The sequence below is a fragment of the Gymnogyps californianus genome, chromosome Z, assembly GCF_018139145.2.
Source record: "Gymnogyps californianus isolate 813 chromosome Z, ASM1813914v2, whole genome shotgun sequence".
NCBI classification, from domain to species: Eukaryota; Metazoa; Chordata; class Aves; order Accipitriformes; family Cathartidae; genus Gymnogyps; species Gymnogyps californianus.
In genome coordinates, this window is record NC_059500.1 from 62,949,823 (window position 1) to 62,974,948 (window position 25,126).

General features: G+C 39.4%; 2 protein-coding genes across 5 annotated transcripts in view; one reads left to right on the forward strand and one right to left on the reverse strand.

Annotated features, from left to right (window-relative positions):
* The window catches only part of NDUFAF2 (NADH:ubiquinone oxidoreductase complex assembly factor 2), a 75,470-nt gene extending 67,934 nt beyond the window's left edge, over positions 1-7,536 (reverse strand). The window contains exon 1 of the mRNA XM_050913434.1: positions 7,410-7,536. Within this exon, the coding sequence (XP_050769391.1) occupies positions 7,410-7,536 (127 nt within the window). The remainder of the gene's footprint in view (positions 1-7,409) is intronic.
* Positions 7,537-7,814: 278 nt separating this feature from the next.
* ERCC8 (ERCC excision repair 8, CSA ubiquitin ligase complex subunit) overlaps positions 7,815-25,126 on the forward strand; it is a 31,392-nt gene continuing 14,080 nt past the window's right edge. For 3 of the 4 annotated variants that reach the window (XM_050912901.1, XM_050912900.1, XM_050912902.1), the window contains exons 1-9: positions 7,815-7,891; positions 10,051-10,146; positions 10,296-10,397; positions 13,865-13,988; positions 15,454-15,535; positions 16,165-16,233; positions 18,371-18,437; positions 21,295-21,398; positions 24,173-24,297. In XM_050912901.1, the coding sequence (XP_050768858.1) occupies positions 7,815-7,891; positions 10,051-10,146; positions 10,296-10,397; positions 13,865-13,988; positions 15,454-15,535; positions 16,165-16,233; positions 18,371-18,437; positions 21,295-21,398; positions 24,173-24,297 (846 nt within the window). Of the gene's footprint in view, positions 7,892-10,050; positions 10,147-10,295; positions 10,398-13,864; positions 13,989-15,453; positions 15,536-16,164; positions 16,234-18,370; positions 18,438-21,294; positions 21,399-24,172; positions 24,298-25,126 lie in introns of those variants that run through there. The other variant, XM_050912903.1, reaches the window with a different exon arrangement.

A 25,126-nucleotide genomic window follows, 5' to 3' on the forward strand; every position in this document is an offset into this window, starting at 1 on the left:
GTTCTGGTTTGTTGAGAAAAGAGTTCGCAAGATACAGGCTTTTTATACGAATGGGAGTGGGCATTTCACATGAACAAAAGGTTTCCCACATAAGTCAGTGCTTGCACTCAATTATTAGCAACAAAACTTAAAACTGAAACTTGGTAACACCACTTTTGTTTCAGATGGTATTTGTAAGAGTACTGCGAAACATGTTTAGCTTGCCAGTTTCCTTAAAGCTCATATCATCACAGGCTCAGGCCACATGTGCCCTCTAATGCAGAGTTTATGCAACATATAAAAACCTACAGAATACAGAATGCTTCAGGCTTTTTCCAGCGGCTCCTGGTAAGCTGCAGCTCCAAATCAAGTCACACCTGAGTCTGCTGTTTTCTCAAAGGGAACCTTAAAACTTGAGCCATACTTTTAGCACTGATACATAATCTTTTAAAGAAACTACCTTCTTGTTGCTGATCTACTGTTCTTATAAAAACTTTCATATGCTGGTATTTCACAGAACACTTATTTTAACTCTTAATCATTATAACAGATGAGAGTACAAATGAAGATATTGAAAAAGTTTAAATATAAGTTGCTCATTAATCAGCCTTTAGAAAAGACGAAAAATATATACCATCTCTTAAATATTTAGTGCCTCTTAGGTTCCTGCAGTTTTTTTAATAAATTGGTTATTAGGCGTCTTTATAAATTATTTTCAATGGAAAATGGAATCACCTATTTCCTGGAAGACATATTTGGTTGTAATAAATGCATAAACTGTATAAGGAATTTGTTTTGTAATTAAAAAAATACTAACATTTTAAGTGTCACTCCATGTTCTGCAGCAAGAACACTTTGTCAGGTAGCAAAGCTATGGCAATGCCCTGACAGTATGTCACACAATAAGAAAAATAAATGCATTACATTGATGAATCTAGTCTGTTCAGTGAAATACTTGTCTGAGATACTGAAATGAGTCATCAATCACCACTACGCAACTGTCTATTCCTATCTTCTATCACATCCAGTTTCAGGACTGGCAACTGAAGAGTCATCTCAGAGTTAATGAGTTATGCTGGATGTTCCTCTCATGACAAGCATGGTGTAGTTTTACTATTTAATCACTGTCATCACTTTAAGGTAATCTTCTAAAAAACCACTACTTGCAGAATGTCATTAAATCTCACTGTAGTGTTGAAGGTTTGACTTGACTTTGAAGATGATTGTTTCTTCCCACTTGAAAATAAAAGTCCCTGATAAACATTAAACAACGTACCTGCAGTCCCACCATGTCTCAAGTTCCACATTTGCAGAAAATTAACTACTCTAATTCTGAATTCTTTTGTATTCCTGTGGGCAGAACAGTTCCTTTTTCAGGGTCTTTCCCCTCTATTGACACTCAAATTGTTCTTAACTCCTTTTCTATTTCTAGCAATTACTTTCTTTACTGAATCTACTAACTTCTTATTCTAACAGTCTAGAGACTTTCAATGTTTACTGTCTCTCTTTCAAGAGAATTAACACAACCAGACTCAAACAGCTGTTTTACATTTTCCTTCCCTTCCTCTCCAAACTGCCAATCCTTTCTATATTCACCCAGGAGAACTATGGTACCCCTGCAAGCTCATATCTTTTTGCCATTACTCATTAATCCTTTTTAAAATAAGGCAAAACAGCTGTTAAAATCAGCACCTTGGCATGTCACTAACAGCTGATACCACTGCTTAACTCTCCACAATGATTCCCTACATCACAATGAAACACATTAAAGTTGCTAGCTCTTCTTCTAATAACCTAGTTATTCAGAGACAGTCAAAATCAGGAATGCAAGGTAACTTTCCTGTGACTACAAACAGGTAGAGGTGGTCTCAGGGTACAGTTGCTACATCTTGAGTTTGACCTGGACATCCCAGAGTTCAGGTTATTTGTGAGACTATGCCTACCTTCGTGACTTGATTCAAAGCAAGTGTGGTTTTGTAGGGAATCCCATGCTGCCTCTACTTATCACATGCTGATTTGGATCTCAAAGTAGTTTCTGTGTGCACAACTTGCTTTTTTTAAGAAGAAATCCTCACTTACAAAACATTTCAAAAATTAACAGGATATTAGGTACCAAGGCAATGTGAAAGCCACGCCTGCAGCATTTACCTAACACTTTTTTACCTCTGATATCTTCAAACTACATATATTGCAGACGTTCAGTCCTGGGAAACAAACTAAATTTGATCTGAAGTAAATTTTCTGAATCACATGTGATGGAGGTGTGAGGAAACTCAACATCAACCACTTAGATCCACTGATCTGCTCCTACTACTCCTTACTAATGTAGACAAGGCTCCAGGGTTCAAGAGTGTCCTGGACTCTGGACTGAGTGTAGGAGAGAGCAATTCACAACTGAAAGAAACTAAGCATGAATTCTTTGCATCATAGGCTCCATGCACTTCTATTCTAAACCCCCGCCAAGGACCAGGCAGGCAAAAATAAAGTTGTCAGCCAGCTTTTGCTTGAGTACAAGAAGGCGTAGATACTACCTATGCCATCCGTTCTCACCTCTAGCTGAAGGTGGGATCTCCCTGCTGGTCTGAAACAAAGCCCAGCCTGGTCCTGATAGACCTACCATGTCTAAGACATGAAAGAGAAAGCAGGACCTTTCTGTTCTGTACTCTCTTTCTGCAAGAGCTTATTTGCCCGAGTACAGTACAAAGGCATAAAGCACATCAGACCCGGCACTGTGCTAGAGCTACTCAGTCCTCCCCAGATATGGAGGACAGCAAAGCATGGTATAGACACACTGCAGTGACCTTGCAGTGGAACCTGTACGGAACAGCTGAGTGTCTCTACAACGCTTCCTCTACAATTCATTTTCTTTCCAGTGCTGTTCCCAACCTGCACTGGTCCCTATATGGCTAGGACACAGGGTAAGATACGAACTACATATGCTGCAGATTTTCCTCATGCACAACAAATAATGCTCTCCAACACTTAAAAAGAAAACATTGCTTCCTCCACACTTTTAAATTCCTAATTCCTTTAAAAACTGAGCTTCAGAAATTTTCTGCATCTGTACATTTTAGTTTCTATAGACTAAAATAAATTTCCTTCTCCATCCCATATCTTTAAACTTCACAAGTTTTAAAAGCCCGCAAGTCCTGGTGTGACCCTGTTGTACACAAGTGTGACCAGCACAGGATGCTCTTCAAATATGTTATAATTTGTAATGTAAATGTAAAATGTAAAAAAACACCACCCAAGGCAATAGGTGTAACCACCTCTAATCACTTCCCTAGCGACAGAATGAACTGACTTATCCTCAGCCACAAGGTAATACAAACCTGAGGGAGGACTGGCATACTTTCCTGCTCTGGAGTAGACTAAACCTAGTATCTTTTCTCTGCTGACACCACAAGGATTACCATCCACAGAAGTAAAAGCACAAATTACAGTGGAAATGAGCCACTAGTGGGTGGGGAAATTTAACGGATATAGAATCTCCTACATCCAAGTAACCCAAAGTAACAAGGGACTGCTGCAAGAGGCTGGCTAGGTTCAGGGAAGACTGTATCTTAAAATAATAATAATAAACACTCATGCGGAAGTCTGTTTTGCAAGGAAGGTGGATAATGGTCTGTAAGTTGGAAACGGAGAAAATGGGTATCCAAATTAAGAGAACACAGAAATGAAATTTATAACAGTACTAATACGACACATGCTGTCCTACAGAAAATTTGTCAGTTGTAGATCCATGTTCTCAGAATCCTTTAACCACTAAATTACATGCTGTTTGTTTAGACATAAGCATGGCTTGATCCCAGCTGATCCCCCCAGTTGAATCATATGACAGTTGACCTGCTATAAGATGCTCACAACTACTCCCAGTTTCCTCCTGCACTGTTTGACCTGCGAATGCAATAAAAATACTTTGATCTTCATCCAAACCACTAATAAAAACTTTGAGTAGTTCTGAACTTCGACAGAAGTGGTGGTTTGCTCTGGATACTCCCCTCCAGCTGACAGGGGAAGATTTCTGACTATTCCAATAACAGTTTCCAACTATGCACCCACATAGCAAATTCATAATCCAGAGTGTTAAATTTTGCACACAAAAAGGTCTAAAAAAACATCGAAGTATTGTCCACTCAGAAAACAATTTTGATAAGAACCTACCTTGTCAAACCAACAATTTCACATCAGTTTTCACTCACTACCTTGTGAATATACTTACAAGTTATTACTTGTTCCTCTGTTTCTCCAGCACCCATGCCAGTTAACCTGATTCATGGAGGGTTTTTGTCTTCTGAGGTCACTAAAAACTCATGATTTAGCCAGCTTAATTTATTGCTATACTACTTAGCCTTCATCCATATTAGGGTAATTTGCACATGTGCCTTTAACAGTTGGAGGAGGTACAAGTATGAATTGTCCTACATACCTTTTCACTTATTCTTCTTAGACTTCACAGGTTCTCTCCTATTTGTTTTCTGAATTTATGGAAGCCCATTTTCCTGAAGTAAGTTGTTTTCATTCTACTTATTTCCCTCCCTCCTTAATGACTGTTACATTCCACATCTCATGGTCAAGTGCATCTGATTGTAACAGTGAGTTCCATCAATTAATAATACAAAACAAATCAACAGAATAAAAAGCAAAGTTCAAACACTTTCATGAAAAAGTTTCACCATCTATTTCTTCTTTGTGTAGGGAAGTCTTGCTTACTTCTTTCAGAGTTCTTTCATTCTGCTGACGCTGAGGAGTTGGGTTTTTTTAGATCATGTAAAGGCACAGCTAGTGTACAGTGTCAAATACACATCAGTAAATTAAACAGAAAACAGAATTTTCAAAAGTAGTATTTTCACACAGAATTCTAGTAGTAGTATTTTTCATATGCACTCTCCTGTTCTCTAGTTACATAAAGAAGGACAATAAGGGAGAATTAACTGACTGTGAATGAACACATATATGGAAGACGTGGTATGACTTTTGAGTATCCCAAATTTCAGTTTGTAAAGCTAAATTACAATAACCGTTCCCTTACTTTCATTCCAAATATAGAAGGGAAGCATGGGAAGAGTGAATAAAACATTAGCCCTTTGCCAGATATTTTTTTCTTATTCTGCTTTTCAATTTTTTAAAATACACGATTTTTTCCCAGATAATATGCATTTGACTGGGCTAAATCAGAGGAATTAAAAAGCTTAATAGCAAACTATTAGAAGGCAGAGGAAAACAGGTGAATATGGTTAGAAAGTATCAGAGACTATGTAAAAGTTCTAGCTCTTCACTTTGTTTCAAGACATCTTGTACAACCTAATGCTATCTAACAGCTCATCGTCTTCATTCCCACTTCTGTGCCAGTTCTAGCTTGCAACTGATTCTTCATCAAGGCATTTTAATCCATTTTTATATTAGAGTTTTCTACAGGAAGGTCAAATAAATGACAGTGAAAAGTTAGCAGCAGTGAGAAAGAAAATGGGAAGAGAAGATCTCTCCCTTTTGGTGGCAGTAAAATATTGCATCAGTGCAAGATGGTGGTGCAGAATTTTCAACTTATCAAGACAAAGAAAGTAAGACAAGTGGAAGAATGAGAGAGGAAAATCCAATAACAGAGAAGTACTGATAACTCAGTAGACCTGCATTGTGTCATCTGTATCACTGAAATAGATTTAAATGTGCAAGAGCCTTAGGATTTACAGAAGTGCTGTTCTCACTGACTTCAGCCAGAGTCGCAACTGCAGAGCATTTACGAGCCAACCCTCCCTGCTCAAAGCAAAATCAGCACAACTTCACCTCTGAAATACTCAGTATTCCTACAGTTCATCTGAAGAGAAACTGGTAAATATAAAGGCTACCACGATGTGTTCTCAGATACAACTATTTCAATTCATTACTAACTTTAAAAGCCTCTTATACTGTGCTCCTGCTGAGTTCAATAGCTACGACCCACCTCCCCTGCCCTCTTACTGGCACTACAACTACCGTATAATTAAGTTCTAAATACAGAGATCAGCCTTAATGTTTCAGTAGACGGCTTTCACTGTGAAAGGCATGCCAGCATAAATTCAATTATTGAGAAAAAGACTGCCAGTATTTCTGATAAAACAAGTAATTTTTACTGGTAAATAAGGACTGACACCGCAGTAATCACATAAAAGAAATCTGACTGTAGTTTTTACTGCTTCCTGTATGCTAAAAGACACGGCCTTTTGTACACCCCTCAAAGTCACTATGAACCCCAACAGCGAGAAGACCAAAAGCTGAAAGCAAGATGCAGAAAGCCTGGAAGTGCTACCCCATCATATTAATCCAGAGGAAAAACACACAGCTGACAAGAGGGCGTTCACATCTTCCCAGACGCGTGTTTGAGCAGACTTGCTTTAAGTCACCACCAGTTGTTCATGAAGTTGCACAGCAAAACAGGTCTGGGGAACTGCTCTGAAGGCAAAATAACTCCAGAAGACATTACAAGTTTCTGATGGGAAGGTGTGCACCTGTTCCCTCCCTTCCTTTTAGGAAGAGTACTGACTTAAGTGACTGCACAGCCTCAGACTTTCTGCTTCTCCTTGCACTCTGAAGAATATAAAGTAGAAAGCATCCACAGCCTGGGGGTGCTCTAGTTGATGCGGTCACACAAAACATATGGAGTACAGCAAGCAGATAAACAAGCCTGTGCAGGGAGAGGAAACAGGACTGTAAAATATTATAGCATGTGCACTTAGACACCTTCAGGGAAGCAGCCTTCAATAAATTATACACAGTTGTGCAGTGTAAGCATAGCATCTGTAAAGAACGATGTGAGGACATGCTATAACAGCACCCAGGCTCCTGGAACACAGGCAGAAACCTAGAAAATTATTTTTCCTCAGGAATGCAGTGAACATACATACAGGAATTCATTTAAAAACATATGCAGAAGTGCTCTGAATTATCAAGAAGAGTCAATTTGTTCATTGCTGCCCGCCTACCTACCTACTACAGGGTGGTAGCTACACTCTAAAATCTTTCGAGGACTGGCTTCAGGTTTTTTCTTGCATTAGAGCATCAGTCTAACGAGAAACGGAACGCGCTTTTCGAAGCGAGCCGCACAGAACGGGCCCACCCTCGGTTCCCCCAGCAGCTGCACCCTTTCCTTCACTTAGAAGTCGCTCTTTTTGGCGGCTGGGCGGCAGCAGCCCAACGGCCCTGCTGACTATAGACAGCGGCAACATGGTCACCGACCACGCAGGACCGCTCTCCGCCGGCTGCTCGGGGGGTCTCCGCAGCAGCACCCGGGGCTCCCGGGCGGCGAGCAGCGGCAGCACGCCTGGGCGCTCGTACCCCCGCGGCGCTCCCCACGCACGTTTGACTTCAGCCACCAGCAGCCGCCGCCACCGGCCCGCCAGGCTCCCGGCCGCGGCCCCCGCCGGCAGGCAGCCCCGCGGCCCCCCCGCGCCTACCTGCGCGGGTCTCGTGCTTGGGCACCCGGTAGTACTTGTTCCCGAACTGGTCGGTGCCCACCAGCTCCTTGGCGGGCCCGAAGAACCGGAGGCGCAGGGCGCGCAGCGCCTGCCAGGGCCGGCTCATCCCGGCGGGGCGCGGGGCTCCCGCCGCCAAGGTCGCCGCCACCAACGGACTCCGCCCCCGGCGGGCTGCGTCACGTGCGCGCGCGCCGTCCCGCGTCCCGCCCCGCCCAGCTGACCATGCTCACCAGCGCCCCGGTGCCTGCCCGGCCCCGCCCATCGGTGGCGGGCATGCCAGCAACGCGGCTCGCCACTGGTGGAGGCCGGCCTGCCCCGAGCCAATCCCCGGCCACCCCTGGCCCAAGATGCTAGAGTGGCGGCGAGTGGCTTCGCGGTCCCGCCATGTTGGGGTTCATTTCGGCTCGTCAGGCCGGGCTCGACGATCCACTGCGGCTGCGCCGGGCCGAGTCCACCCGGAGGTAGCGGGGACCGGCGGGGAGCCGGGACCGGGGCTCCGATGCGCTGCGCGGGGAGGCGCCGGCGCGGCCGTGGCAGCCCTTGGCTCCGCTCTGCCGGGGAGCCCTCGCCCGACCCACGCTGGGCCGGTCTGAGGTGGGGCCCGGGGCCGCCCTCGCTGCCGCTCCGGCCGAGAGAACGGAGCTCTGCCCTGCCGCTGCCCGGCTCGGTGCTCCGGGCGCGGGGAGCCGGAGCGGAGGAGCCGGGAACCTCCGGGGCCGGCCTGGGCTCCCCGGCAGAGGCTGCCGCGTGTCTGCCGTGCCTCGTCTCGGAGTTCCCCGTGGAGGTTTTTTTTTGCTCACGTGTGTGGATTAGCAGCCCTGGGGTGGCCTGAGTAATGGTGTTTTGGTAGGCTGAGCAGGCACAGGGCAATGAGCCGTACCTCACTATTACTGCCCTTGCTATCTTGACGGTTTCACCAGGTGCTATGCTCTGCTTTGGGAAGAAACAAGATTTGTGTGATGCTTGTGTGCCCGCATCCGTTCGTCCTCCCTCTTTCCAAATTTGGCCTGTTGGCAGGTTGCAGAAGAAGCAGATGCAGGGGTTTTGTTAGGTTCCCAACAGCTTTTGTGGAAAGCGGTGACTGTGTAGAGAGGCTTATTAATATTCCTGTTAAAGGTTATTATGTGATAATATTTGTTCATTATCAGAGAATCAGTTTTGCAGCTGTATTTCAAGATAAATCCAGTAAAGGCAACGTCAGTTCAGTTGCTCACACAACTCCATCAGCAGGAAGGATTTGTGTTGGTGATTTACAGCTTTTGGGGCTGCATCGCTGTAAAAAGGATTTGTTTAAAATTGAAATGAATTTTGGTGATTCAGGAAGCTCCTTTCTGTGTGCATTTTGGCAACACGATTACATCCTTTCTGTGCCCTCAGCACTCATGTGGCATTCAGTATTAAGAATGAAACCACAGTGAGCACAATTTACGTTAGTTGGACAGCTGTCTACCTAACTTTTCCCTTCCTAAACATTTTAATTTTGACTTCAAAAACAAATAATCTGTAGTCTTCAGTACATTGTATTTATAACTACATTTTAAAGTCATATGTTTTAAAAGATTTCCTTAGGGGGATTTATTGCTTCACTAAAACTCAGTCTTGAGCTCAAAAGTTTTAAACTAGGTATGTTGCGTATGTCAAAATTCTTATTCTAGGTGAATTCTTGCAAAATTATATTTCACATCCTTTAAAAGAGTTTAAATGACTTGCTGCTTTTGAAGCATGCCTACAGACATGCTGTTGGGAGTCTGCCCGTAACAGCCTAAGCTTCTGACATCAAGATTTTTACCACTCAAGCCGAAGCTGCATAGGGGCAATCTGCCTTACAGCTTTTCAGTTACCTACTAAGTTATTTTTTTGTTGATAGTGGTTTTTACAAAATAGTACTGTAGGAAGCGCGGGTCATCTTGTAAGGCTAATTTGATATCAGGTAGTATGGTTTAAGGAAGCAGAATCTGTCTCTTTTTCTGACTATGTAATATTAGCATATTTAAAGATACAGGCTACTACTAAGTAGTACAAGATACTAATTGCAGTTCAGAAAAGTTGTCTTGGAAGCTTCATCATGTGGATAGCATAGTTTTTATTTAATGCTGCAGAAAACGTAACACACAAACGTTTTTTCCTTAAAGGAAATAACTGTAATTTGTTAAACTAAATGAGTCTGTCCACTAGGTGTCCATAGTTCCAAGTAGTATGAAGCTTGGAAGGATTGTAAATGATGAAGCTTCAAAGTAACTAATATTTGTAGCGACTACAACAACTGCTTCTTAATGTTTCTTTTGCTCAGTGTTTTCAAATTACATTCCATTTTTTGTTTCATGTGTTGACCCCAAATGCAGTTTTGCTATTTCTTTGAGTCTATTTTACATATTTATTTCTTGCTTGCCTTCCAAACAACATAAAGAATAAAATGTTTTTTCTGTCAGCTTCACAGGACTTATTTCCAGCCCTGTATTGTGTCTGCAAGTCTAGTTTTGCAAAAAATAACGGGGATGGGTTAAATGCATTGAGGAAGTGCGAACTACAGTTTGAGCTGTTCAGAGCTACATAGTAACATTCTACAATTCTGTTGTACTTGTTCATATCTGTGTTTTTCTTTTTTTGTTGTTGTTTTAAGGGTTCTAAGTTTGGAATTAAATAAAGATAGAGATGTGGAAAGAATACATGGGAGTGGTATCAACACCCTTGATATTGAGCCTGTTGAGGGAAGATAGTAAGTATATACTTTAGTTGGTAAAAATTTATGAGAGTACTTCACTGTGTTTTGGTACTATGGATTTATTTTCTTGCTGAACACTCAAGTATACTGAGCATATTGAGATCATGAGTGTTGTAACTTGTATGCTTTATTAACGCTTTCAGCATGTTATCCGGTGGATCAGATGGTGTTATTGTACTTTATGACCTTGAAAACTTGAGCAGAAAACCAAGTTACACATGTAAAGCGCTTTGTTCTGTGGGAAGGTAGGTACTGAAAAATTCTATTAAAAGTTCATAGTGATATCTCTTGTGTGACTAGCATTAAACTCACAAATTAATGTGTGTTCTTGTTTCTAGGATAAAAAGACTGTACAAAATAGTGCCAGAAATCGTTGAAGGCTAGCATGATGCATTATGGTTTTTGGCATGCAAAAAAAAGGCAAGAAACTTTGTGAGGATTTATGTGATTTATTACATAGCAGGAGCTAATTGGTTTTTCTTGATTTCTCTAACAGTTACGGTACTTGTACAATGACTCTCTGATGTTGTTTGAGCAGATCTTTAGCAGTTCAAAAGTTAAAATGGAGGATATTAATTGTACTGATATGGAAACGGAAGTAGAGGGGCTTGTGTTGCTGTAGACCCCACAAAAAAGTCAGAGTTAGTACTCCAATCTCATGTTTTAACACTAGAAAAAAGACAAAACCCCAACCCTCTTCCAGGTCACAGTTCCTCACCTGTGAGTTTTCTTATTGTTTCATGTTGAAATTTGCTGACTCTATGCCAGTAACTATGAGAAAGTAATTTTAGGACTGTTGTAGAAATATTCCTTGTATCCCCCGAATATATATAATATATATATCTTTGAATAAATATGTGTTTAAGCAAAAGGAAAATTGTCTTTGCATAACCCTGTTTATCTGATTGGAAAAAAATCTAATACAGATTTGCAGTCATTGGTTTTATTTCCCCTCTCCCTGCTCCCAGCTTTACTAATAACTATTTTCAGTTCACCAGGTGTTCACTGGGTACAGGAGTAATTAATACAGAACTTCTTAAGAACATGTTTGAATGAAAACAGATGTGTTACAAAAATGGGACACATTTTTCTGAAGAACAGGGTACTAGCGTGCTGTGTGTGATCTATATAAAGACTCAAAGCCTTTATTGACTTGTCAGGCTTTCCCTGCAGGCAGTATAAATTTGTCCATTATGGGCATTAAGTCTTCTAGCAAAAGCTGTTTTTTGCTTGTGTTTAGATAGTAAGGTTATCTAGTAGGTTAGGACTTTGTCTGAGACTCATAATAAGATATGTCCTACTGTATAAAAGATTAGTAGCTACAATTTCCCCTATTTTTTCCCAGTCTTCAAATTATTTGAGGTCTAAGAGCTTCATGAGTAAGATCGACAGGAACAGAACAGATTTGTAACAATGAAAGGCCTAAATGGTATCTTGGACTGTGAAAAAGAAAAAACGTAATAGAACATGCATCAAAACAAATGGGTAGGAACAGAATCTACTGCAAGTAAGCTGCATTTGGTAAGTGTTGATGGCTGGGACTTCTTGAACAAAATTAATTAAAATTGTAATTAAGAACAAGTAATGACTATACATCCCCAAATCTCAAAACCAAAATGAATTCTGAAACAGATACAGCAAACTGAAGAAATACATGCTGAGAAGACACAGCATAAAAACTGGCAAATCTGTATTAAAACCATGCCATTGTTAACTTCAGTTAGGTCAGTAGAAATATTCCATACTTGAAAATTCTGTTTATGAGCATAGTTAGTTGGTAGTCTGTTTCCTGAGTAGGTGTTAATTTGCATAGATGCATCTTTCATTTCTTATCAGTTGAGTAGGGGCATAAATCATACTAGTAGAATCTGATTTTGTGTGACACAATGTTGTAAATGGTAGGCTTATTATTGTTATTGCTTAAAGTAACCATAGTAGGGTTTTTGCCTCAATTATTTATTTGCAGTATTCATGTAGCTTCCTAGTATGTTTTAATTACTTATTGTAGCTAATTAGCTACGAATATAGCTTCAGATATTGGAATATTATTCATGCAGAGTTCCTGACATCATAAATTAGTTTATAATTACGACTAAGAAACACTTCCCATCTGACTATCTGGCTCCTATCTTTGAAGCATATGATAATGACGTGTTGCAAAAGTTTGCCTGTGTTCCAAGTTTGCAGGGCACAATGCAACTATGGTCTCAAAGTTGCTTAAAGAATAAGCTCTTTGTAGAGGCCTTTTGAAGCTATTTCTGAATAGAGCCTGAACTGGGCCTGCTGAGGGTCCAGTAGTTTAGAACATCAGAGGAGATAACTATACATTTTAGAAACGACTGCGTTCTCAGAAAAAGAGTTTGTCCTGGTTTTGGCTGGGATAGAGTTAACTTTCCTCATAGTGGCTTGTATGGTGCAATGTTTTGGATTTGTGACCAGTCTTGGTAACAGACTGATGTTTTAGCTCTTGCTGAACAGTGCGTGCGTAGTGTCAAGGCATTCTCTGTTCCTCACTCTGCCCCTTCAGCAAGTAGGCTGGGGGTGAACGAGAGGCTGGGAGGGAACCCAGCTAGGACACCTGACCCAAAGTGACCAAAGGGTATTCCATACCATACAATGTCACGTGCAGCAATAAAACTGGGGGAGAATTTTCCAGGGGTTGCCGTTGCTCAGGGTCTGGATGGGCATCCGTCAGCCTGTGATGAGGGATTGCTTTTGCATTACTTGTTTTTCTTTTTTTTGTGGGTTGTTTTGTTTTGTTTCCTTTAAAACGTCTTTATCTCAACCCACAAGTTTTCTCACCTTTGCCATTTGGATTCTCTCCCTCATCCCACTGCAGGGAGGGAGTGAGCAAGTGGCTGTGGTGGTGCTTAGCTGCCTAGGGTTAACCCACAACAGCATGGTACATCTAAGTCTGGGAGCATGGTTTGGGGCCCTGAAGCTGGATCCACATGGATCTAGCTCCGATATGAGTGGCCTAGCAGGTATGTGAAACTATCTGTATTGTTCAGAGCCTGGTCAGTTGAGTCATATCCTGGAGCTGTCAAGATTGGCTCTGGTGTCCCTTCTTCCCACCACTGTTAATGTATTATTAATTATATTACGTTCTGTTACTATGCATAGTTGAGTTGAAAACTTCATATTGTTCTTCCTCTTTCATTTATGAATGCAAAAATAATTAACTCTCAGTAACTCAGTCCACTGCTATCTGGTGACTTCAGTATACCTGAATTTCCAATAACTGTGTAGCTGTAATTATTAGCTAATAGTCATAAATTTTTTGAACTCTGTGGGTGCGTGTATTTTTCAGTGGATCCATTTCTAAGACAGTAGGATTCCACAAGCATAAATGGTTTGTAGTGTTAGGCCCTCACTTTAAACATTAGAACTTTCAACATTAGAATTAAAAAATTTCAAAAGACATTGGTGCCTTTTGTGCCTCAGACTGAGTGTCTTAACTTGAGATATGCTACGGATACCATATTTTGAAAAGCTAAACGATCTGTAGTTCCTTGAAATGAGGGCTCTTCAAAGTAATTAACATTGGTTGATTGAAAATTGAGGCACCAAAACAACTAGTTCTTCTTGAAAACTTCAGTACAAATTAAAAAAAAATGTTTAAACTATGTTTTCAACTTTTCGTTGAATATCAAGACAATTGTAAGGTGATTATCAAGAGTCTAACCAATTGGAATCTTTTCCTTGATTTTAGGAGCCATCCTGATGTACATAGATTCAGTGTGGAGACAGTCCAGTGGTATCCTCATGACACTGGCATGTTTACATCCAGCTCATTTGATAAAACCTTGAAAATATGGGATACAAATACTTTACAAGTAAGAGAGAATTTCTACAGCTTGCAGGCTTCTTTGTATATGTTTTATTCATTCTGCATCTGCAGTTCTCCCAGAGCTTAACAGGACCAAGCATCCAGAAGGATGAAAACCAGCCGATTGTTAGAACTGTGGGTGCAGCAGCAGGGTGGCGTGGTTCTGGCATTCACGCATACCTTGGTGTGTACCTTTTTTTTCTGAAGACCTGAATGTCTAAACTACGAGAGCTTGGAAGCCTTGGGACAATTCCTTTCTGCTTTTGCTGTGAACAGGAGTACAGCTGGTTGAATTTGTGCTATGTAAACTTGTCCACCAAGTACTGGTCTGAAGTTCGTTCCTGGGGATTGTTGAGTGTAATGGTAGTGTACAGCAGGGCTAATTATTTTTAGTAACCAAGGCCTAAGTACTGCTTTTGAAGGACTGGTGGTCTTGGCATTCAGGGTTATTAGGTCCAAAAACTGGCGTTATTAAACTAAACAGATTCTGTAGGATTTTAGGTTGCTTTGACTCGCTAATCCTGGCATCTAATTGTTGAACTAAGAATTCATGACTGCAGTTTATCCTGTTTCCGGTATTAATGTAGTAATGGATTTTCACTGATGGTATTTGAATGTTGTTTCATGCATAGTGGAAGAATTTTAAAAAAATAAGAGGTCTGTCATCCTAGAGACAATAGAGAATAAATTTTGACCTCTTTCTTTGTGAGATGTGAAGCTGTGTTTGCAGTTACTAAAGCTTCTTGTAAATACAAAGTTCAGTTCACTTTCTAGGTAGTTCTATGAGCAGCACTTAAAAGACACAGTTTGCATGTGAAAGTTATTGATTGACCTGTTCTGCCACCAAATGGTGTATTTGAAAACACAGACAACTTAGTTTTAAGGGTTTTTTTAATATATAATATTTTAGAATGAGACAACAAAAGCAATTGTACCTGAAAGTAATTGTACTGATTATTAAAGCCAATATTATATTTCATTAATTTTTAACACTCACAAGGGAGCTAATAATTTTGTATGGGTTTGGTTTTGGGGGTTTTTTTGAGGAATTGAAGGCAGTATGTGATGTTTGTGAATGACAAGGGGCTTCTAAATTTAGTCTAACTGCCTCTGTCCTGTTGACTTCTATCCCCATATTATAGCCTTCTTGTTTGCTGTTTTTTCTTGCTAGCTTTTTAAATTTTTGATAATTTTTTAATAATTGCCATTCATGCTTCTGATTAGCCAATTTTCTTGGTCTTTCTTTTGGGTCATCTCTGAGTTCTGGCATAGTTGTTCTAGTGTTGGAAACAGACTTATTTTGCGATGTTTGCATGATCTGGTTTCTAACCAGGAGAGTTATTGTTAGTATGTAAATAGTAATATTTGTATTAGTCTCATTTGTAGCTGTTACTTGAAAATTACTTAATAATGAGGATTTACATTCTGATAACATACTTGCACTGTGATTAATTTAATCTTTTTATTGTCAGCCTGCAGATGTATTTCGCTTTGAGGGAACAGTCTATAGCCATCACATGTCTCCAGTTGCTACAAAGCATTGTTTAATAGCAGGTATGTATGTGTTTTTAAGAAATGCCTTCTGCATTTTGGAGTTATAGCAACAAGCAAATAATAGTACGGTTTTTTCCCCTCCCCTGTCTTATTTTTGCATAATTTGAGTCTTCATAACACATAAGGTCATTGGTAAAACAAAATATTGGTTAGTCAGATGATGTCGATGAGAATATCACATTTGTTCTTCTGAAATAATGCAACAATCAGTTCTCCTTCTACATAAAATTTCCTGGCTATAATTAGATTACCTTTCATTACAAAAGTTAGCAAGTGAAGGTTATTAGACCCAAACATAGTAAAATGTGTAAACAGGGGTGTGTGTGTATTGCTTACATGTACACAATTTAACTATGTTTAGCAAAAAAAATATTTAAAGAGGAGATATTTTTAATTTCTAAGTTTCATAAGTACTGTCCTGTTTACCCCCAGTTTCTAAATTTTGTTTGTTATATGGTAAATTTACTTGGACTAAAAATGTAAATCTATTAATAGAATGCATTGCTCTGACTAAATGTACTGTTGTGCAGCTAACATTTTTCTTCTATTTCTTTGTCATTGCTAAGATTTTTTGTTGTTGTCTCAAATGCTGGGGTTTTTTTTAGCTGTCTTTGTTTCTCTTGTTACAGTTGGTACCAAAAGCCCCAAAGTACAGCTCTGTGACTTGAAGTCTGGATCCTGTTCCCACATTCTGCAGGGTACTTTTTAGTCTGAAACATAAATGTTAAACAATAACTACTTTGAGTAAAACAAGTCCTGTAAAGAAACACTGTATACAATGTATTCTTTGTAAGTAACATGACTAATTTATTTATTGCCAGTTGTGAAAGTTACACAGTGGCAAAAGGTTCTTCTGGGTGTTAGTCTAGTGCTGATGAATTGGAGAATACAGATATTAATTAATGAACAGTTATTACAGATGTTTGGGCATTTTCATGATCTAATCAGTAGTGATTACTATTTATTACATGGTTAAGTGTAGGCATTGGTTTTGTGTTCACGGAAATTCAATGTGAGATGCTGGTTTTTAAAAAAAAAAAACCAAACAATAACCCCAAAACAAACAAAAAACCCAACAAACACCAAACCAAAAAAACCTTTACTATTTTTAACAAAATATCCTGTGGAGATGCTTGCATGGATTTGTTTAGAAGTTTCTGTATAACAGGCAAAATACGACTTGCTATAGAAGAGTGGTATCTAATCCTTTGCATTTACCTAATTCAGTAAACAGAGGGGTTTATTGTTCCGTATTCCATTACTTCTTGTGCTTAATGAGAATTTGCCGTTAATGACTCTTTTCTAATGTTTACTTTTTGGAGTATGGGTATATATACACATGCTCAATTGAAGGCAATTACAAGGCAAATCATCATGCTTCAAACCAGCAGGGCAAGAGCCAGATCTGATATAGAAGCTGTAGAGAACTGTTAGCTCAGACACAGCAATGTGCAAATGCAGCTCTGTTTCTTCACTGGCCAGCTTAAGTCTCAAAGCAGCCTAGGTGCTTTCGTGTGATGCAGAGCTTAAGCCATTAATTCCTTCTGAACTGAATCAGGCATAATGTGCATCTCAATGTTCTGTTTCTAGAAATGAGAGCATCAGAGCGTGCAGACACAAAAATAGTTCTCTAGAAAATCAGTTTAGTTTCAGCAGGCTTCTTAATTTTCACACAAGAGTTAGTGCTGTCCAGGCACAAGCTGGTTGTGTCTTCATACACAGGCTGGTACAGTTAGCTCAAGTGCAGTATCAGAGGAACAGGTGGAAGCAGATTATATCCTCCACTAAACATAATCTGATCATTCTTTACAGATCTTGAAGCACTCAGTAGTGTCTTGCAAATAGGTATGAATATTTTTCACATAGGCTAACTAGTAGCTGAAATGGAGCTAAGTGCTTGGGTGTAGTTTACTTAATGGATCCAAATAAATGTGTCTGCCCTGAGCCTTCCGAGTATATCCTGTAGTACCTGTATTATGGAGATTTTTTCCACTATCCTGGGCATCAAAGCCCATTGATTACTTCAGGTAATGGAAAACCAACTACTATAAGATGTACCAGGAACAAGGTGGTTCACATAGCTCTAAACGGCATTAGCAAAAATGTATTTGTATAACTTGTTTATTTTTCAGCAATGTGTTTCTATTATTCCATGAAGGGTGATTGCAGTCTTTCCACTTAGGACACCTTACACTTCCTATTGTCTGTATTTGTTTAACATTTTTAAAACTTTCCAAGTTTTAAAGTGTGTGTGTGTTTATATATATATATATTACTTGCCACTAAGCTGCACTGGGTATGAAATTGCTAAGAAGACATTTATCTTAATATTTCAGACCTAATTAGGGGAAAAAATATCCCAAATTCAGGACAAGAGTATTTGAGGATAAGCTGAATAAAGTTTTAATCTTAAGTACATAAAGCAAATATACTTTTTATTAAACATTTTGAAAGGACTTGAAGAAAAACAAATGTAAAGTTCCTTCCGTGTGTAAGAACACCAGTGCTAACATAAAATTTAATAACAGTATTTAAAGTAAACTCAGGAGCTGTGACTGTGCTATAATGTGTTTTGCATAGGTAAAACAGTCTTTGTTATCAAAAGTTATACACATGTAATACTCCATGTATCACTTTCAGCTCACTGCAATCCCACTCAAGCAGAAGGAAGAAAGAGAAATAACCTCTAGCCCAAAAGAATATATTTTCACAAAATTCAAATTCATATTACAATTTAGACTATTATTCTGGATTGGTGGATCCTGTAGAACTAAGCATTTGCTTTCACTTATTTACATAAAATGTTGTGTATAAGCTTTTTCATATAATTTTTAGGTCACAGGCAAGAAGTACTGGCAGTGTCTTGGTCCCCACGTCACGAATATATTTTGGCAACAGCAAGGTAGGGAGATGTTGCTGGACTGTTATATGCACTAAAAATGTCTGATGGTAAAATTTTATATATTCATTATGCGTGTTTTTTACAATTCAAATGCACTTTTAAAGTTAATCTTCATCATTTACTTTAACCTATTCACAGTTTTTCACATCTTGCCTAGAAAAACTAAGCTTGAAGATCTATCCAAGTGATGCTTATTTTATAGGAAGATTGTACAGAATTTTGAAAGAGTAATTGCATTTAAAGGTATAGGAAAATGGTAGAGCATTATAGAGATACTTCTGTTTACTAGTGTGCGCATTGGTAATCTGTTCTATAACAAAGTAAAACATGTTTAGCTCAAAGTAGCATCCCGGTTAATCATGCTTAATTATGTCAAAGAGCATAACTCAGGTATCTTATCTGACAGGTTATAACTTTCCAAGCTGCAGTAATTCAGTCAGTGTGGATTGTATGTTGATACTCCCAGGTCGTGTTTTTTTTTTTTTTTCCCCATTCCAGCCATTTTCAGTCTTAAAGATCCTCTTGGCTTTCTTATAACTTCTGCATATGTTAGCTTTTGATTATAATGTGACATTTCTCTTCTCAGTTTCATGGTTGGCATGTTTTTTCTTTTGAATTGCAGAGAGGAATGGCCGTTTTATAAGTTGAGAGTGAAATTTTAATAAGCTGGTATCAGAATTGCATACCCTTGGCTTCTGATTTCAAGCTTCTGAAAGGCTCAACATAGTTGGGAAATTTTCTGACAGTATGATTTGTTCCTTTGTTTTAGCAAATGAAAAATTGTTTCCTTGTTTTTCCATCACAGAAATAGTAGCAAATTTGGTTTATTAAATATTGACTTATTGATGTCTCCCAAAACATTTTGCTTCAGTGTCATGTAACTATAAACTGCATCTAGCTATGTTGTCATGTTGCCTTATGATAATTGCATGTGAAACGTTTCTTATGGCTCCATTACTTAATTCAGTACTATAGTTGGACCACTAGTTCCTAATAATATAACTCAGTTTTGCCATCTGCTAAGGCAAATATGGTCAAGAACTGGCAACACTGAGATAATGAAGAGGTAGTGAGGCGAAACTGACTGGTACTGCTAAAAAGAGAGTCTGGACTTAATCTTGTGTATCAGGAGATGTAACTGTTTTCCAAGACAATTGTATGTTTGCTTGTGATCACTTCATGGGATGGAGAATATATTTTGGGGGTTTACGTGGCTTGCATGTGAAACATGTTATTTCACATTTCTCTATGTGGTGCTCAGCTCTTCCGTAGTTTTGGCAGGAGATTGGAACAGTCAGAAGAGAGACATGTTTTCTGGGTGTCTTTCACACACTTCAGTTTAAGGCACTAGAGAAGATGATAAGCTCTTTCTTGCTCCTTAGAACTGGCTAGAAAAGATTAGCCAATAGAAACTGCATCATCAAAAATGGACAACTGTAGGCTTTTATAATAAGAAAGCTCTTTCTGTGCCTTTGTTAAGAATATTTCAGTGAACTACCTGCAGTTTGTTGCTCACTTTACAGTCAGCTCAGACCTCAGCGATATCTCTATTCACAGTCTTAGAATATTTGTGTGCAGCAAACTAATGTGTTGTCAGCATATTCAATTGGAATACCACTTGGAAGTTAACAGAATCAGTCTGTAGTGGAGGGGAGTGCAAAAGAACAAATCAGTCATTAGCTTTGTCAGATGCAGAACAGATAAGGAATAACAGTTGCTTTTGCTTTGGTCAGTTGGTGTATGTATACTATATATATTCCCGATATTAATGCCCTGATCTAACTTGAGAACACACAGGAAAAAGCATGTAGTACTTCAGTTAGAAGACTGCTTATCTAAGAAGCAGTTTGATTGGATGTATTTTCCCGCTGTAGATCAAAGAGATGCAGTTGGTTTTGTTCAGCTGGTGTGAAAAGTGATTTATGTTTTTGGGGTGTTTGTTCTTCAAAAGCACAGTTAAGTTGCTGGGAACTGTCCAAATAGTTTCAGTAAATACATCTACACTGGTGACTTAGTGCATGGGAAGTGGTCTTTTCTATGAATTTACCTCCTATCTACATCTGGGAGTCTTGTGGTGCACACAGAAATACACTACTGGAATGCTCAAATCAAGCTGCACATCAAGGTGCCGTACAAAGTGCACTGCCTGCAATGTTGCTGTCTAGGCGTGTACCTAGTACCAACAGTTGTCATAGCTTTTGTTGCTGGCAAAGGCACAGTGTGAACAAAGCATGAGCATGCAGCCTGGGAACCAGAATGAATCACAGCAGCCTGAACCTTGGTCTTTCCCTCCTTGTGCCACCCTGGTAATGTAGACAAAGCCATTGAGTTCCTACAGAAGCAAGCTCTCAGTGTTTCTCTGCTATAGCACTGTATGACAACAAAGCATACAGACCTGTCCAGCCTATGTGTATGTAGCCAGCTTCTGTACCAGTCATACTATAGATTTGTGATAGCAAGAGCCTGAGTTCCCAGACAACCATTACAGACAATGCTGCAATCTGTAGCTGTAGTTTAATTAACAGAAGAATTAACAAGTTTATTCCTAGTCTGTGTATGTATGCAAGGGTGTTATGTTGTAGACAAAGAGGCAAGTGTATTGTATTGTAGACAAAGATTCAGTCTTAACTTAGGTGCCTGTAGCGTACTAGCTATATTTATTAATACATATAAATGAATGTCTGAAGTCTGTCTTGAAAACTTTTCCATGAAATTCTATTAGCTTGAATGTGACTGTGTGATGAATAGTTCAGAACAGTTGCTGGAGCAGGGTAAGTGCCAGGTGGGTTGGCTAAAGACAGTTACTGAACCAGGGTGCACACAATTTCCCTAATGCATGCAAATCTGTTTTTCTTAGTGCTGACAGTAGAGTAAAATTATGGGATGTGAGGAGAGCATCTGGATGTCTGAGTACACTTGATCAGCACAATGGAGAAAAGTCCAAAGCGTCTTCTGAGGCAGGTAATACAGAATATAACTGGTGGTAATCCATATGTAACTAGAAGCATTCTTATATTTCATAAATGTGTTGAATACTAAGACCAGCAAGGAGAGTAGTGATAATCCAGTTGCTACCTGCTGTGTAACACAGGCCATTGAATTTTATTCAGTTACTTCTGTTATAGTGACAGTGTTTGTGGTTGGGGATCTTATGTAGAGAGATCTCCTTGGCAACAGTATTGTATCTGTTCTAAATGTTTTTCCCCCTAAAATGGGAAATTTTGCCATCCGTTTTATGGGCGGAAGAATTCATTCCTGCTGTAGATTAGGTTTCATGGAAACAGCAATCGCTTCATACTTCATAAGCTGTTCCAGTAGTTAATACAAACAAAACCCACAAAAGCACATTCCCTTTCCTGTTTAAATTAGTCTTGCTTCCAATGCAAGCCTCTAGAATATTTTCTCATACATGGTGCCATAAAATCAATTGTATTCCTTTTATACTGCATAAAGTATACAACAGAGTATAAATTTATGATTATATTTAATTTTACAGGAAGCTAAATTACACTTTTATTTCAGCACAGGCAAATGCATTAAGGATGCCTTGTATCAGTTGTTATTAGCTACAACATTAACATTTTTATGTATCTTCAGGTCACATTTCTGCACCTAAAAAAACCCCAAAAAACTAAATTAAAGAGAAGCTTCTGAACTTCATAGTTCATGAATTTTGGTCAATTCTGGACAAAAGATATTCAATTTTGGCAGGCCAAAAAAGTACTTGAACAGTCACTGCTCTGAGGTAGAAATACATAGTATTTGGAACTGAATCACAAAGTAGAAACTGTGTATCATGGCTCTGAACAAAGGGACTTGTGTAGCATAAATCATAGTGATTAAAGCTACAAGTCAGTCTGACTTCTTATGTGCAACCTAGATTGCATGTAGAAAAATACATGCAAATCTCTGTGAAGTCAAACTAATTTTCAAAAATGTACAATTAGAGTATATGAAGTAGCAGTAAGTAGCTGTTTTAATAACCATGCTCTCTACTGTGTAAGTTGTAGTGCGGTAATACACATGTTTTGTTTTGACAATTTTAAATTTCATTGAAATTCAAGAAATTACTGAGATGAAAATGCTCTAAAGAAATCTAAGACTTAGGAAAAAAGAAAAATTTGGACAAGTTTTTTTTTCGTAAAACAAAATTCTGTGTAATTTGCAAGAAAATTAGTGCCATTTTATACTTTCCTTTGAATGACTTATTGTCTTGTTCAAACACAACAACTTTCCTTTCAACTATATTTCTCTGACAGGTTCAAGATGATTTTTTGATAATCTAATGGCAATCAAGTGGACTAGGATATTAAATGTATTGAGATATAGCTGAACTAAACCAAATGCAGCTAACTTTTTTTTTTTATAAAATATTTGAAAAACAGGTAGCACTTTTTACCTAAGAGGTATGTCTAAATTGTGTACTGCAGTATAATGCAGAGATACCTTATCCATTTTTCAGTGAGTTAATTTATGGGGACCATAATTAGGTTTGCTGTGGTAGCACTGAGTTGGATTTTAGCTACTTTAACGTACTTAAGAATGTGCAGTATTGCAGGGTGAACTCAATGGAATTCATTTATAGTACTCTATAAACAATATAGAATAGGATATTCAGTTCGAAGGATTATCTAGTCCAACTGCCTGACCAGTTCAGGGCTGACCAAAAGTTAAAGCATGTTATTAAGGGCATTGTCCAAATGCCCCTTAAACACTGACAGGCTGGGGGCATCGACCACCTCTCTAGGAAGCCTGTTCCAGTGTTTGACCACCCTCTCGGTAAAGAAATGCTTCCTAATGTCCAGTCTAAACCCCCCCTGGTGCAGCTTTGACCCATTCCCATGCGTCCTGTCACTGGATCCCAGGGCAAAGAGATCCGTGCCTCCCTCTCCACTTCCCCTCCTCAGGAAGCTGTAGAGAGCAACGAGGTCACCCCTCAGCCTCCTTCTCTCCAAACTAGACAATCCCCAAGTCCTTAGCCGCTCCTCATAGGACATGCCTTCCAGCCCTCTCACCAGCTTTGTTGCCCTCCTCTGGATGCATTCAAGGACCTTCACATCCTTCTTAAATTGTGGGGCCCAGAACTGCACACAGTACTCCAGGTGAGGCCGCACCAACGCTGAATACAGCGGGACAATCACCTCTTTTGACCGGCTGGTTCTGCTGTGTTTGATGCACCCCAGGATGCGGTTTGCCCTCTTGGCTGCCAGGGCACACTGCTGACTCATGTTGAGCTCAGCGTTAAACCAGCACCGCCAGATCCCTTTCTGAGGGGCTGCTCCCCAGCCACTCCTCTCCCAGTTTATACCTGTGCCTGGTGTTACTCTGTCCTAGGTGCAGAATCTGGCATTAGGACTTGTTGAATGTCATCCCGTTAGTCATTGCCCAATGCTCCAATCTATCTAGATCCCTCTGCAAGGCCTCTTGTCCCTCAAGAGAGTCAACAGCAGCTCCCAGTTTGGTGTCATCAACAAACTTGCTAATGGTGCAGTCAGCTCCTGCATGCAGGTCGTTGACAAATGTATTGAACAGGACTGGCCCTAGAATTGAGCCCTGCGGAGCACCACTAGTGACCGGTTGCCAGCCAGATGCTTTTATAAACCAAGAGTTAAATTATTAATTTACTGATATGTTACCATTTAAACAGCACTTTCAGTACTATACACTGAAATAAAAATGTGTATACAAAACAGTAATTCTTCTGTAGAAATCTGACCAGATCTTTTACCCAACAGCAAACACTGCTCATAATGGGAGAGTTAATGGTTTATGCTATACAAATGATGGACTTCATCTGTTGACCATTGGTACAGATGATCGGATGCGACTCTGGAACAGCTCCACTGGAGAAAACACGTTAGTAAGTTTTCAAGGATCTTCAGTTATGTTTTTACTTGCACTTAATTTTAGAAGACTTATGATTTGTGCAATTGTCATTACAACTTTGGATATTTATTCATTTTCATAAAGGATACAGCGGCTTAATCTTATCATTAGAAGATTTTGTGAGCATTTTTTTTCCAGATTTCTTTTCTTATTTCTACTTATAAAAAAAACAGAGTATGAAGAAGCATGGATCTACTTAAATATTGAGTATGGTAACTTTAAGTTCATTAATTTCTGAGCATAGCTGAAAACACTTCAGACAGTAATGAAAACCTTAATATGCAGTGACTGTTGGTAGAAATTTTTTTTTTTTTTTTTTTAAACTGTTAGTTGTCAGCATGCTATCCACAGGGCAGTTGTCCATACCTGAGAGTTTCACTGATTACTGCCTGGCTTTCTTGCAACTTCCTTTGTGTTTTTGTGGAGTCTCCCTTGTGGAGCTGTGTAACAATGTTAAAAATATCTATCCCTCTACAGTTGCATTGCAACCAAACAGTGGGGTGGATGGGGGTGGAATTGAATCTCTACTGCTGCTCCAGTCCTTTCTACAGCTTTTTTTTTGCTGAAGGTTCCTGTTTTAATTTTCTGTTCAGTAAAGAAATTGTTTCCCGTGTTTATTTTGAAAGAAGAATGTACTAGGTAAGTCAGTTTCCATGGGATTTTAGCCAATCGTGATTATGGTCTGTCATTGCTGTCAGGAAAAGAAGAGATTTTACTCTACCTTAGAAATTTCTTACTTCTGCTGCTTAGTTTCAGAACACAGCAAAAAGAATTCCTTCTAGACATTTAAATGAAAGGACTTT